At 39.4% G+C, this 14922-nt stretch overlaps 1 protein-coding gene across 1 annotated transcript in view; it reads right to left on the minus strand.

The window, feature by feature from the left end:
- tesk2 (testis associated actin remodelling kinase 2) overlaps nucleotides 1–14922 on the minus strand; it is a 30099-nt gene that overhangs the window by 4716 nt on the left and 10461 nt on the right. The window contains exons 5-11 of the mRNA XM_056391700.1: nucleotides 13042–13090; nucleotides 7657–7803; nucleotides 5999–6081; nucleotides 4058–4142; nucleotides 3695–3778; nucleotides 2758–2844; nucleotides 1126–1264 (exon numbers count right to left, since the gene is read on the minus strand). Of these exons, the coding sequence (XP_056247675.1) occupies nucleotides 1126–1264; nucleotides 2758–2844; nucleotides 3695–3778; nucleotides 4058–4142; nucleotides 5999–6081; nucleotides 7657–7803; nucleotides 13042–13090 (674 nt within the window). The remainder of the gene's footprint in view (nucleotides 1–1125; nucleotides 1265–2757; nucleotides 2845–3694; nucleotides 3779–4057; nucleotides 4143–5998; nucleotides 6082–7656; nucleotides 7804–13041; nucleotides 13091–14922) is intronic.

The raw sequence follows: 14922 nt of genomic DNA on the forward strand, positions 1-14922 counted from the left end.
TATAATAATAAGTATTAGTGCCAATAAAGTCCTGGAAAATGATGGATTTGAGGATGACAGAAACAGAAACAGAGAAAAAAGAAAAAGCGAAAGTCTTGCAAACTCAAGTTTCCAGCGATTGTTCACATTGTTTAGAAACATACTTTGCTCACATAAGCGCATAAATAGTCGGAGGTGGACAGAGAGGGAGGGGGCCGGAGAAGTTCATGACATTACAAACGACAGCAGACGAGGAGCCAGATCCAAGTTATGTTTTCCACACAATAATAGATTCATGAGGGGTATTTCTTCTGTCAACAGGCTCGGACTGTGTTTTATGTGTTCCGTCTACAACACAACAGCAGATCAAACAAACCACATTTGTAACTAATGTAAATCTACCCTGCATCCCGTGACGTCATATATTCGTGCTCTCCTTCTTCATACAGTGTTGTTCTGAGGAAAAGGAGCCATTTGGCTCGTCTAAACAAAAACATTACAGCCTCCTGACTTCATGATGGTCAGACGTGCAGGCGGCTGTTCGCTGGACCAAATTAGAAGTGAAACCTGGGCCTGCATGGATCAGGTATCTGAAAATAGGAATGTTGATCTCAGACCAGTTTTCCTCTTCAAGACAAGATGAAGTTTATATTATCAGTAACCAAGGATTCTGGGCCAGCACTCGTGTTGCAAAAATGCTCCATGAATAACTTACTAGGGTGCAAAGAACAGGGGATACAAATATCACAGTAGAAGTAGGGATATTACTCTCCTGACTGTCTGACTAAACCTAGGTTAGGTTTCTCTGGGAGAGGACAGTGTAAACATTTTGCTTATTACTGACTAAGTGGACAAACATGGAATCAACACTGCTTTGCAAGAGTAAATGGTGAGGAAATGGGTTTCTGTCAGGCTCACCACTGACTGGAGAACAATTAAAATATTGACTAGCTCACTGGTTGGTGATCGGACTAGATTATAGAGTGCAAGCAGAGCCTGTATAGGCTTCTGTTGCCAGTTCCCTTCCGACCACTTTCCTTTGACAGGAATTTACTAGCATCCTCTTGTAAACAATAGGAGCTGACTTTTAAAGACTGTAAAGCTAAAGCGGAAATGACTTTATGTGATTTTGTACAGTGCCGATACCTTTGGGTATAGTCTTCTTGTCGTTGTCCCCACTGAGCGGGACACACTCCTGCTCCATCTCTTCAACTTTAAGGCGAGCAAGAATCTCCTCCAGGTGCCTGACGATGTCTGGGAAGGATGGACGGAGTTTAGGGTCCATCTGGAGGAGGAGGAAATGAAGACATGTAAAAAGAATTAGTGATTTATACATGGTGACGTAGTGTAGAGTCAGAGATAGACTGACCATATTAGGTTATTACCAGGGAAACATAATAAAATATTAACATAATTACCTAACCGTATAATTTACATAAACAAACAACACCAGAGCTTATGCCTCCACAAGCCTTGACACTGAGTTTCCTTTGTGATATGGTACAAAGGACGAATGGTAGTGGTACAAATGCAAACATAAAGCAAAGAGGCAGACATCTGCCAAGGCCAATGTCCAACAATGTACACCAGGCTTCAGAGAAAAAAATTCAAATTCATAGTAAATGATCTGGATCCGTCTCAGAAGTGAATGGGTTTTCCCCGGCCTGCGCCCCATTCCTTCACCAAGTTTGGTCCAAATCGGTTCAGTATTTTTTGTGTAATCCTGCTGACAAATAAATAGATGGGTGAAAACATAACCTCCTTCCTGGAGGTTATTGGAGCTACTCATTGTGTCAGTTACATTTTCAGATGTCTTTAGCAAAAGTATCTGGGTGGTCTTTCTTTGAACAGGGATATACTGATGTTCAAAATGTGAGATGGGAGGAAGGAGAAACACTTGGGGCTGAAGTTGAAGATAAAAGAATAGAAAATTGTGAGGAATTAAGAGAGGTAGATAGATTGTGTGGAAGAGGGGGGAGATGGAGAAGGGAGACAGGCTGCAGGGAGGGAGAAAGAAAGTGGAAAACAAGATGGGGGGAAAAAATGTGGCTAAAAGACGAGGACACAAAGCTAACTACGAAGTGCAAAGAGACTGGAGTCAGATCCAAGAAAGAATCTGTAACACTGACTATTTAAAAAATGAAATTCAGACAGGGGTTCTCTGGAGAACGACTTGGATTGAAAATAAGGGAGACAAGGATGATAAAAGCATCACAACAGACAAGGATGAGCAGGGATGGAGGGAGCCAATCTCGGCTCAATCAGCAGGGTGCTCTAAAAACTTTAATGCTCTCATCCTCTGTGGTTTGTAATTATAATAGAGAATAAAAAAAAATCACAATTCCAGTCTGAGCATTACAACTGGATAAATCTCATATCTAAACATATCTGTTATGGTTGGTTTGACCTACTTATTATTCCTTTTACTCCGTATTTCATCAGTTAATCAATTTAACAACAAATCAGTGTATGGATGTTGTGAAAAGGTCAGTCTGCCAAGTAACTGATCCAGCTTTTGGAGAATAGAAGACCCCCTGGATAGTGAGCTAAATCAGATTATTCGCATAATCAGATTGCCCCTCTATTTCTGATGACTAAAATAAAAGTTACTTAAGAAATTAAAAATGAAACAGAAGAAATTGTAGAAACAACCGCGGCAGACACACACGTGTCTTGGATTTAGAAAAGCTTGTCATGAACACCTTATCAAATATCACTATACCGATTTGAGAAAAAAACGGACACAGAGTGGTCAGGACAGGAGTGTGGTGGGCTCACATTGCAGCAGTTGAAAGCCAGCTGGAGGAAGTCAGGCGGACAGTCTCCAACCATGTGCTGGAACGTGTGGTAGTCCAGGCCGAAGTTCTGCTCAAGAGGGAGAGACAAAGAGGTTTGAATATACAGTATGAAAGTTAAACAGGAAATTCACAGTTACCTCTCTGACAAGAAAGATAAAGCGATAGGCAGAGCTTCATCAGATGTTTTACTCACTGTTACTCTTGTGCCAAAGCCAGCTTCACATCAAACTAATCCCTCTGACATGGTCCTGCTGACTGCCAAGTGGACTATCAAGGTCTAATAACCAAAGTCTCATTTCTGAGCTTGGATTCTCTGGTAAAGCCTGGTTTAAATGTTCAATCCACACGGCAATGCAAGGGATGATCCTATTTAACAGTTATCATGCTTTTGAATTCACACTGAGTTCTGCATGGCAGGTAAGGAAGCCTACATTAGACTGATTATTCCACCCCAAATCTTTAACAACACAGACTGTGGGCATGATTTCACATTAGGGTTTCTGCAGATTTCAACAACTTACATTTTGTATTTTCAATGGAAGTTACAATAAGTTTGTAAACTAAACTGTAGAAGTTCTTAGCTGCTAATAAGACGACAACTGTGTGCACTGAACCAAGTATCTGACAATCTATATTCACATTAGTTAAGATTGTTAAGTTAATATAAATATAAACTTGTGAGTATCACTTCCCATATGAAACTAAAATACAAGGCAAGGTACAGCAAATGAACTACTTCTAAATATTTAAAGTTCAGTTATAATTTCAGCAGAATCAGATGGACAAACATTTCAGCTGCATGTGTGTCATGTGAATGTTCGACGGTGTAAACAGGGTGAGGATTATGGGATACCAAGAGATCAACCTGTATACAAAGCAAACAACACGGGTGAGAAAGAGGTGAGATGAGTAGTCACCTCCGTGCGGGGTAGGAAGTCAGGGTCAGCCTGGATCCTTGCAATGATCTCACACAAGATTATTCCATAGGAGAATACGTCGGCCTAAAAATAGATAGACACAAAAATGAACACAAACACAGATAAATTCAAACTGTTTAAGTTTTTCTTCATTCTGGAAATTCCCTAATATTAATTTACTTCTTACCTTAGTTTCTTTCCTTCCTGTCTGTAATACAACTCTCTAAATCCTACATTCTTTCTAGTTTTTCCAACCTTTGTTACAAAGCAAACTAATCTAATGTTTAGTATATTTGAGTTTATTTTCCAAATCATCTTTACTAATACCACTACTTGGTCAAAGGTCAAAGCTGGTGACTTTACCTTCTCATTGTAGGGTTCATCTCTCAGCACCTCTGGAGCCATCCAGAAAGGAGAACCGACAACCGAGAGCTTCTCTCCCTCAGCACTGAATACAACACACACACACACACACACACACACACACACACACACACACAACACACACACACACACACACACACACACACACACACACACACACACACACACACACACACACGTTTGACAGATTATATGCAACATGTCATCAAAATGAGGAAGTCATCCGCGCCAGAAAGTTCAAGCAACTTGAGAGGCTTTGAGCTGACTCCTGGACTCTGTGTTCCTGGTTGAGTAATATAATAACACCATGTTTACACAGAGCATCTAGCTTGAAGAAAAGTCAGAGCATATTCACTATCAGTTTGTGTGTAAACCTTTTCGAGCTGGAGAAACGTTGGTTTGAATTAATCCTCTTCTGGCCAAGTGCAGCACCAGGAGGTGACCCCTGACCTGACCCTGTCCATGTTATGTGTAAATAAAAGATGTAAGCAGCAGGAGGAAAAAACACAAGGGTGGGCTTTCCAATAACTGCCTGCTATTGCACCTGTGTTGATGTGTTAGCACTTAATAAAAAAAGTATGTTTGAGAGATTTTGAAGTCATTTCTCCAGACTGACTTTGTAATGTTAATATGAACAACCTGATAGATAAAAGAAGCTGAGACAAGACAACAGTGCAAACAGGCAAATATGAAAACTAAGCCAAGTCTGGTCAGAATTAGCCTCTTGCTCTGTGTGTTTACCCTCTAGCTAAAGCATAACTGCAGCTTTAAATCGTACCAGGCTTCAATCTGTTTTCAAAAGACGGTAGATGGTGTGTATAAAGAATCTTTACTCTCTAATCCTTTCAGTTCTGTAGCTGTTGCTCTGTTTAGATTTAGACTGGGTGACAGAGAGCTTGCATCTCAAATCTTTGTGTGCAAAGAAAATGTGTCATTTCCTGACAAATCACACAAATCGTGTGAGTTTAAAGTGTGGCTATATTCTGTGCATTATTCAAACATGTTTGCATGCCCACCTCCTCATGCAAAGACATACAATCATTTTATGTAAGTGTATTCCACTCTGCTCCTTAAGACAAGGCCCCTCCTTCTGTGTGCTGCTGCAGCATTAGAAACTAGAGCCCTGCACTGATAGTATCCTCCTGTTATCAAAACACTAAAGCACAGAATGTAATCTGTGCAGCCTGCAGTTAATGTTAGTGGCTGACCCATGTGTTAATAAATAACCCTGCGCCTGGTCTGAGGAGGAGGGAAAAATCACAACAGCAAAAACAGAAAAGAAAACATTCAAGTGGAGAACAAGCATGGAGAAAATGATCACACCTGTGCTGATGATCTGTATCTGCACCAGATGTAACGCTCCATATTTTGACAGGTTTCTTTTTAAAGTGTTAATGAGATTTATTAAGCTATTGCTGCTAAATTATTAACAAAACAACTGTGTAGTTATAAAGCAAGCAGGCACAGAACATCATTAGCATTCACTGTGAGTCATGTATCATCTGTCGTCCAATATTCACTCTCCTTTCAGCTCTGGTTTTCTGAGGAATATATCTGGGGCTTTAACTGATACATGCTCGACTTTGTTCATCAGCCACTCACTAACTGTTTGCTGTTTGATGATTGGCAGGTGGTGTACATGAGGTATTCAGAGAGGGTTTTTTTTTTGCAGGAAATAGCTGCCTACAATGGACAAGAACAGCTGTGACACAACCACACAAATTAAAACAGACAGCTACAAGAGGCTACAAAGCTCTGTCAGAGTTGGGTGATAATTTCCCAACAATTTTAACACATTGAGCAGCCTCTTTTCACTCTGCATACTCATTAGGTTTGATTAGATGTTATCATTTATTAACTAATAAGGATGTAACACTGGGTATATGTATGTAGAGCAGTGATCAGTGTAATACTCCTTACAGATTAGTGGGGATCTTCTCGGCCAGGCCAAAGTCTCCCACCACTGCTGTGTAGCCGTTGTCATCACATTTGATCAGGCAGTTCTGTGAACACAGAAAAACATTATCACCATTAACACATTTAGTTGAGGAAGTTGCAACACAGGGGGATTAAAAAAAAAACAACACTTTGTGGGCTTGGCAACATCAGTCAGACCTCCACTTCCTAGTTGAACTTGGACTTAAGCCTTCAATAATAGTTCACTGTACATTGTTATTCTGTGTACATCAGAAAAGAGGAACCAACAAGACATTTCAATATGCATTCCTATAAGGTTTGGACTCTTCCTCTTCACTCTAAAAGGAGCTATTTCTAACTCAACAGTTACCATTTGCTGCAATATTATCCAAGCAGTGTTGAAATGAAGCTGTACAGAAAAGTACCTGCATCCTGACATCATCTGCACAACCTTGCGTAACATTACAGTTAAACTGACATTTGGCAGCCACAGATACTGAGTTGAGCTGAACCTCGCCCTTCACTCCTTGTACTATGTGGCATTATGTAGTCAACTGTAAGTGCTGTGAATATGTCTCTGTGCAAATGCCTAACTGGGCATGGGTATTTCCTCTAAACTTTGTAAATTTATATCTTATCACTCCTTTATAAAGGAAGGGTACATCAATATGTAGCTCCCTAAAAATACAGCATATCTATAACACAGGATAAAGTAACAGTTGGAAGGAGAGAGTGTTTGGAAAAAGTATAAAGCATGAAATAAAATATAAAGAAAAAGAGGGAAAGCTGCTCTGTTTATTGACTTTCAGGACGGAGGTATGAGTCATGAGCACTTTGTATTAATTTGAGGAACTATAATCTAGAAAGGCTATGAAAACATTATTCAACCCCCAGTATCAGCATGTTGTTCTCTTATCTGTTCCAGTGAAAGATTTCACTTAAAAGCATTCCTTACATTTTTCTGTGCACTTTCATATTCTTCTGCAGATGACCACCTATAATCTTACACAGGCAATGAATGAAGGGTTTACAGCAGAGTGCGTACTGTCCCTGCTCCATGCCAACATGGCTCTGGGTCAAGTTGGAAAACTAGAGGCTGCCTGGTACAGATTATCACATCTGACAGTGACGCTGTGTTCCGTACAGAGAGGTTAGCAGGTCTAAGACTACAAGAACAGATAAGTGTGTCAAGACACGAATATCTATAATATAATCTAAACTCCAAGTCTGACGTCCAGAGGTCGCTTCATATTCTAGTCACCAAACAGTATTAATGCACTAAGAGCTGTCAAAAACCAGCTAATATTTGAATATCTTAAGTACAAAAGTCCTGGGCCATCTAATACTACTGAGGAGGGTAAACACAAAATCAACATTTGAACTAATAACACTGTATTCTTCTCAACACAAAATGCTTTCAAGAAATTTTTTCAACAGACTTCTTGAAAAGATATGTTGTTAAAATGTAAAAATGTTAAAAGATGTTTTTCAAGTGATGCTAATTTAATACAATACAATAGCAAAAATATTATACATACACATAAAAAATACAAATGTACAGCCACTGCTTTGTCGTGCTGGGGACACAAGCAGAGCTGTAGTCTTATTTTTAGCTACGGTTTCTCCTCTTAATGACCAATTAGCCTGTCTGGCTAGCTAACCTTGGAGGTGAGGTCTCGGTGGAATATGCCTTTAGAGTGCAAGTAGGCCAGACCGCTGGCGATCTCGCTGGCCAGTTTCACCCTGGTGGGCCAAGTCAGGTGTTTGTTGCTGTCGAGAAGCTGCTCCAGGTTTCCGCCATTGATGTACTGGAGACAGAGAGAGATCGACGCACAAATGAATGAACAGGTGAATACGCCATATTGGCACTCAAGCACATGAACGTAGTGCTTTACAAGCAGACCTACGACAAACAGTGAGAAACATGTTTTCATTTGTTCCGCATCCACACCACTCACAAGCTTCACAAAGTCTTCAACAGTCAAGGGCTTTCATAAAGCCACAGCAACAGTAGATTTAAGAAGAGGGAGAGTTAGAACATCATTTTTTTTTCTGAGTCATTACATTCATGCTGGATAATTCTGCTCCTCTGCACCTGATTTACATCCAATGCAAACATGCGATGTCAGTTCAGGAATTAGTGTGTCCTTTATGCAACAAGGCATAAATAAACAGAGTTTGTGTCCCATCACAGATCTGCAATTAACGTTTACACTTTTTGATCAACCATAACCACAATATTCCCTAACCTTAACCACACCCTAGTCACCAAAGAGGGTTCAGAGTGTTCAAAGGTGAGGATATACGTACATATTCAGAGGGTAAAAAGGTTGGTGATGGGTAAAAGAAATGAATCTAGGAAACTGTTTAAATTTGAATGTTAACAGCTACAGAAAAAAATGTGCCATAAAGCTCATTACGTATACTAATTTATTAGTGACATTAAATGTGAGGAGATGTCAAATTACTTCTCACAGGAATTAAATGTGAGAAGTTTGAACTCAGTTGGTGTGACAACTCTCATCATAGCAACATAACTCTCTGTTCTCAGTGACAGAAACAACAGACCTGAGAATTACTTGGTCAAGTGGTGTGCTGACTAACTCGCTCACTACCTGGCTAAAAATATACAGACAAACTACATCAAAGGTACTGCTTAACTTCATTCTGCGAACCAACTGCCTGACGACCGATGGCTACAGACAGCCTACCTGTCTGCCTGGCAGGCTGGCAGGGGTATCAAACAACTGGCTGAACAAAATTTGGCTTGATCTCTACAGAGCAGCTGCTCTACATGAATGTGGACCTTCTGACCATCGTTCAGGCCGAAGAGTGGGCAGCCAAGAGGGCAAATCAGCTCAGTGGGCTGGGAGGGTCCTTTACTGCGCCTGTCAGCTTTGATCCAGAAGAACTTGTCTGACCTTTCCGCTTGCATGCAAACACACACAGACGACACTAAATCCCATGTCGGATATCACGAACAACAGTGGTTAACTAGGGAGAGCTGAGATGGGATAAAGAGATGGTCTGGTTTAGTTCTGGTTATTGGTTATGGCTGACAAGCACAGAATTAGGACAAAGGGCGCTGATGGTGAAGAGAGGAGGGCTCTACTTCTTCACGCAACTCAATAAACTGGGCTTCTGGTCAGATTCATTCTAATTTTCTGCTAATCTTAAATTGTAACAATGTAGAACTCTGTATGAAAGGGGCTTAAAAAGATGAAACCAGACCAAAGCAGTTAGTTTTGTATCAGCTCAACGATAACAAATTTCATTATTTACCCTAAGCTGTGTATGATTTTTCCAGATTCACATCCACAGTCACACCACCACTTATCGAATATAAACTGCCGTCAGGGTTCAGCTTCCACAGAAAGATGAAGTGTTACAACATCAAAAGATACAGACTGCGTTGAGTTTTCAATCAAGTATTCTTCTGTAAATAAAAAGTCTTAGAAACAAGTAAATAATTGGTTCAGTCTGGATGAGATCCCAGGATATTTGAGAGAGAAAATCTATCATGTTAAATCATGTTAAACTCAATAACATGCAAACTTGTCAGCGAGAAATAAGGAAGCTTAAGTTGTTGTAAGTATGTCATGTAATGTTTTTATATTTTAGGGAACCCTGCCTGAGAGACTTGGCTATTTGTTACAGCGCAAATAAAAATGTCAATAAAAACAAATCTCATTTGATAAATTGTGTAAATAAGTTGTGTAGTGTACCCTAATAAAAATAATAAGTGACTGGATATTATCTAACATGTAATTTAAATTCTGCATCATTTACTCCTACAACAGTTTTCCTGAAAAAATGTTCAGCCATGTACTCTATTTAAATACGGTCTAAGGTAATGAAACATGTATTAATTTTCAATCCTAAATAATGATCTTAGTAGCTGTTCTGTTTCAATTTTAAATCCTAATCAACCACTCAGAGACAATAGTCCATTACAGCTCATGGGATAATCAGATAATAGTTTATTGCTATTATTTTGAAATGCTACGTCAGTCTGAGGAATCACTTAAGAAAGTAACACAATGTTTAAATAGTCTGGGGACTTGTAGAGTAAAAGGATCTGTGTACCTGTGCATATAGTGTCAAAGTCAAATCCCCACCCCCAAAAAAGGCTGAGCTCCCTTTAGTCTTGTACCCTCAAATGTTCTGTCTCACACACACACACATACACACCCCATTTCAAGATGTCAGAGGATTACAGTATTTGTCCAACAAATTCCTCAGTACAACTACAGATTTCAACATCTGTTGTCTGCCTGGGGAAAACTCCACTGGAGACAATTAAAACTCAGACTAATCCAACTTCCTTCCTTTATTATCTCATTTAAGATGTAGATGGAGCTGATTTTATCCTCACATTGATCGAATATGCAGCGAGCGCAGTGCGTGCCTGGTCCAAAATGTAAATCACATGGTTTAAGCGGAGGAGTGCACCTGCTGTGTCAACTTTAAGTAACTGAATGGGAATAAAATCCCATTCGAAAAAAAAAAAAGCCTCTTACTCCGGCATGGCATTTTCCCCTGGAATTTGCTTTATCCTATTCGTGGAGTTACTGATAACCGCAGTAATTACTTCACATAGCACATGTTTCAGCCACACAAGTGCCTCGGCTTGATCACGTATAATGTAGAGTGGTGAGGAAATGAAAAACATACGGCGGGTCACAACTGTAGTGGAAATTGCTGTGCTTCACTGTCTGTGGTCCAGGTTAAAAACCCTGGAGAGACTCAAACAAAAGAATCTTTGTTTGCTGCTGGGAACAGCTTCAAACAGCAGTATAATCCTGCCATGGGTCATGACTTACCATTAGCCCAGATTATAATTGCAGTAGCATTTCCTATAAGGTGCATTAAATTGAGATTCAGCAGAGACATGAACAAGGTTCAACACTTTAAATCATTCTCTACATCTGACAGAGTCTTCAAGGTTTCCTTCTCACTATGATACATTATACTGGTGCCAGTCTGTCGTGAAATAGTCCTGACAAGCTAGTTAACTATTACACAATTTATAAACCTATAGGTTTTATCCTAAGTAGGCCTTGCAGAACCTGACATAAAAAAAGTATATACCTATAATACACTTTGTACCTGCTATACTTTACGTTATTTACACTATGTGAGATGTTTTGGAGAAGTGTAAAGTGTTATAAAAATGTACAACTACGGCTGTACCTACTGTTAAAAGCAACAAACAAGTTTATTAACAGTCAATGGACTGTGGCTTCAAGTTCATTTAGTAAATGTTTAGGGGAAAGATACTTCACCAAACAGTTTTGTTTATTTTTTGTGTTGGACTTGGACTTATGTGTGCCTGTGTGTCTGCATGTGCGTCTGTGCATGAGAGAGTAAGGTGAGGTGGCTTGCGGCCATGCAGTAACTTTATTCTCCATTTCCTCTGAGCACGGCCTCATAGTAGGGGTCAGATAACAAAACAGCATGGGCCTGCTAACAGGGTCAGAGCATTCAGTTAGGTCCTGACATGACACAACAGGATCTGTTTACCCTGCAGCAGGAAAACAAGACCAACCGCAGTGAGCACGCACATATGTGCGTCGTACAATAGGTGGATTCGCTTTGCAACTTGAGTGTAGGAAAAAAGTTATGTGTGTATGTAAGTTTCTTAAAATGCGTTCTTTTCTGTAACTGCAGACGGTTGGTGTTTGTCTTTGTTTGTCAAGGCTACAATAAGCTAATTCACTGTGCAGCGCAACAGTGTAATCAAGCACACATGTGCGCCTGGAAGGATCTTTAACGCCGTTCAACAGTGTGGTCTTTCTTCTGACTGGGATGAATCGTATGTTTTGTACCGTCTGTCCACGTTTACATGTGTTTGACCATTGCATGTGTGTTCAATTACAAGCATGTCTGCAGAGATGCAGCTTAAATCACTGGTTGAACTGTTGAAGTGTACTGAATGTGTGTGCGTCTGTAAAGAATGTGTGTAAAACCACTATCATCCCTAAATAAAAAAAACAGAATTTGTGAATCAAGCAGCTTGGAAACATTGCAAGAACTTTGAGCTGCAACTCAAGATTATCTGATGATTATTTACTTGACTAGTCATTTAGTGCATAAAGGGCAGAAATAAAATTTAAAAAAATACTCATCGAAATTCCCCAGAGCCCAGGGTGACATCTTCATGTTTTTATATGTTTTCATATATTTGTCTGACCAGTAGTCTAAACTTTACTATAATGCAAGACGAGGAAAAGCACCAATTTCTTGTCACACTGGAGAAGTTGCAACCAGCAAATCGACTTATCAATTAATCAACTAATAGTTTCTGCTCTACAAGACATTTTCCTTTATTTTAGTATAATTGTCATATCTAGAATCCATCATTCAGCAATGTTTCCTGTTTCCTGAAAGTCAAATAATAAAAAATCTTTTTTTTTTTTTTTTTTTTTTTTTTTTTACACTGGTCAATTTTCAATTTTACCTGTGGTCTTGGGAAGTTTTATTAATCTAATATATCAACTGCTAATCAAGCATTTCCATGACTAATTAATGACTATTACAACCACAAAGTCTCTCCCTCACACACACTCACAGACACACAGAGAAACACAGAGGAACATAGACAGGTTAAATATAGGTTATGCGCAGCCTGAAGATATTGCTCACCGTCACTCTAATGGTGTATGTCCTCACATTAAGTCTCTCTGGAAGTTTTATTAGCTGCCTGTATCAAATTTTCCCTCTTACAGAGACACACACGGCCTAAGTGTTATGTATACATAAGAACATTCAGTTCTTGAGGTGTCCTACAATTACAGACTGGTGTGTTACTGTGTTGTGTTCATGGATGACGTGATGTTCACCTGAAAACAGTAGGAAATTATATACAAACACACACTCAGGGCTCACATTTACTAGTAGACACAAGAAGCCTAACTGGAACATATTTTAAGCCTATCCGTATCCCACCTTTCATTAGTAGAAACACTTTGATCTCACACGTCATTGCTTTTTTTTTTTTTTTTTTGCTTTAATGTGAGATGGTGTGTTTGTGTGTGATCTCCTACCTCCGTCAGAGCATGAAGCTGTCCCTCGTGGACACACACTCCCTTGAACCTACAAAACAACACAAGACACGTAAAATGAAGGTATTGTTGAATAATGCAAGACAATTGTTGTTGATTTGTATAGAATGACTTAAATCTGTCTTATCTACTTCTTCACAATCTGACAAAGGTGGAGTTTCCTAGTTCAATCACTTGCTCTGTAGGGTCAGAGTTTAGTTTAGATTAAAATAAGGTAGAAATGTCTTAACAAAACACCTGCATGGCCTTCTCTGCTGTTAAGAAAAAATGTGAAACTCCACTGGGCAAGACCACACAAGCCATTACTGCGAGACTGTCTGTTAACAGAGGGAAAATAACAGCTCAGTTGGTTCATCAGCATTCCATCCATTTCTGCCTCCACCTTTCCCATCATTAGCAATAGAGAGAAATTGCCTTTTCGTTTAATGACAACACTACTACTACTACTACTACTACTTTTGACGAGGTTCATGAGCCCAAAAGGTTGGAAAATATCTTTAACTCAGAGAGGACGCATGCACTCCTTCAAACAAAGTGAAACGATGTGAGTGTGTGTGTGTGTGTGTGTGTGCGTGTAAGTGCGTGCGTGTGTGTAGAGTAACATATGAAACAACTTTGCTCATGAGGAGCGCTGAAGGCCTCATAATTCAGGAGGCAATGAAAAGGTCAACTTTGTGGGTCCTTGTTAGATTTTAGCTAACAATGACCCCCTCAGTGCCTGCTTGTTAACACACAGACAGACACACAATCCACTCGGCATGCTCAACAAAGATGGCATTGTAAAAAGATACGGTGCATGTGTGTGTGCACAAATACACACACACAGATATTTACGCACATATGTGCACGTTCATAAACACACACTCTCCCACTTAGGAGCTCGGAGCAGAATGTCAATTTGAATGAAAGTGTTTACAACAAAAAGCAAGAACTACACTATTCTGGGGCATCATAGTCAGTGTCAATGAAATTGCGTGGACTGGCTATAAAGTTTTATTTTGTCTTCTGACTTTTTATTTTCCAGTCATAAAGAACAAGGCTGTTTATTTTTATAGCGTCTGTTAGCTCAGTATAGCACAGAAGCAATTCACTGTGCTTTCCACAAGCTACAAACACAATAAAAAAGGAAATAAAATCAATTAAAAGGAATAAAATTAGAAAATAAAATACAAATAGACAAAAAATAACAACCACAAAAAAAAGTGGAAGTGGAGTAACAAGGTGTCCCAAATTCTAAAAGAGGACATAAATTGCAGAAGGGAAATGAATCAATTAAAGCCACAGAAGAACAACGAGCTACTAGCTGACCACTCCCACCAGATCTAAGAGACCTACTGGGTTTATATTCGTCAAGCATATGAAAGAGGCTGTTAACCGATTTCTAAATTAGCAGCAGCCATTTAAAACCTTTTCTAAAAGTAACTGGTGGGCATTTAACAGTGATAAAAAAAATGAAGAAAAAGTAATTTTGCATTCACGTCCAACCAATAACACATATCGGCATATCGGTTTAGGTTTTGGCATATTGAGTTTGACCAAAGATTAGACTGCCTGTGCTTTGGCTATTGAGGTGGAAAAGCCAATCAGCTCTCTATGCTTCATGAAGTCTCACCTCCACTTAACTGTGATTGGTCAGCTCACAAAACACAGCCATTATTATGCAGTGCTTCTAAAAAAATTGGTTTTCCATTAATGGTGTCTGCTAAAGCCAAAGTCTGAAAAATGTGAAAAGGAGGCAACACTAAAACTGCAGGGCCACAGAACCAGGTGTAAGGGGCTCACACAGTATCATGCTATGTCCATTTTGTCAAAACAATTATTGACTAGGATCTCTACATTAAAAAAAAATGAATGTGATCATTC

The sequence above is a fragment of the Seriola aureovittata genome, chromosome 12 (assembly GCF_021018895.1).
Source record: "Seriola aureovittata isolate HTS-2021-v1 ecotype China chromosome 12, ASM2101889v1, whole genome shotgun sequence".
NCBI classification, from domain to species: Eukaryota; Metazoa; Chordata; class Actinopteri; order Carangiformes; family Carangidae; genus Seriola; species Seriola aureovittata.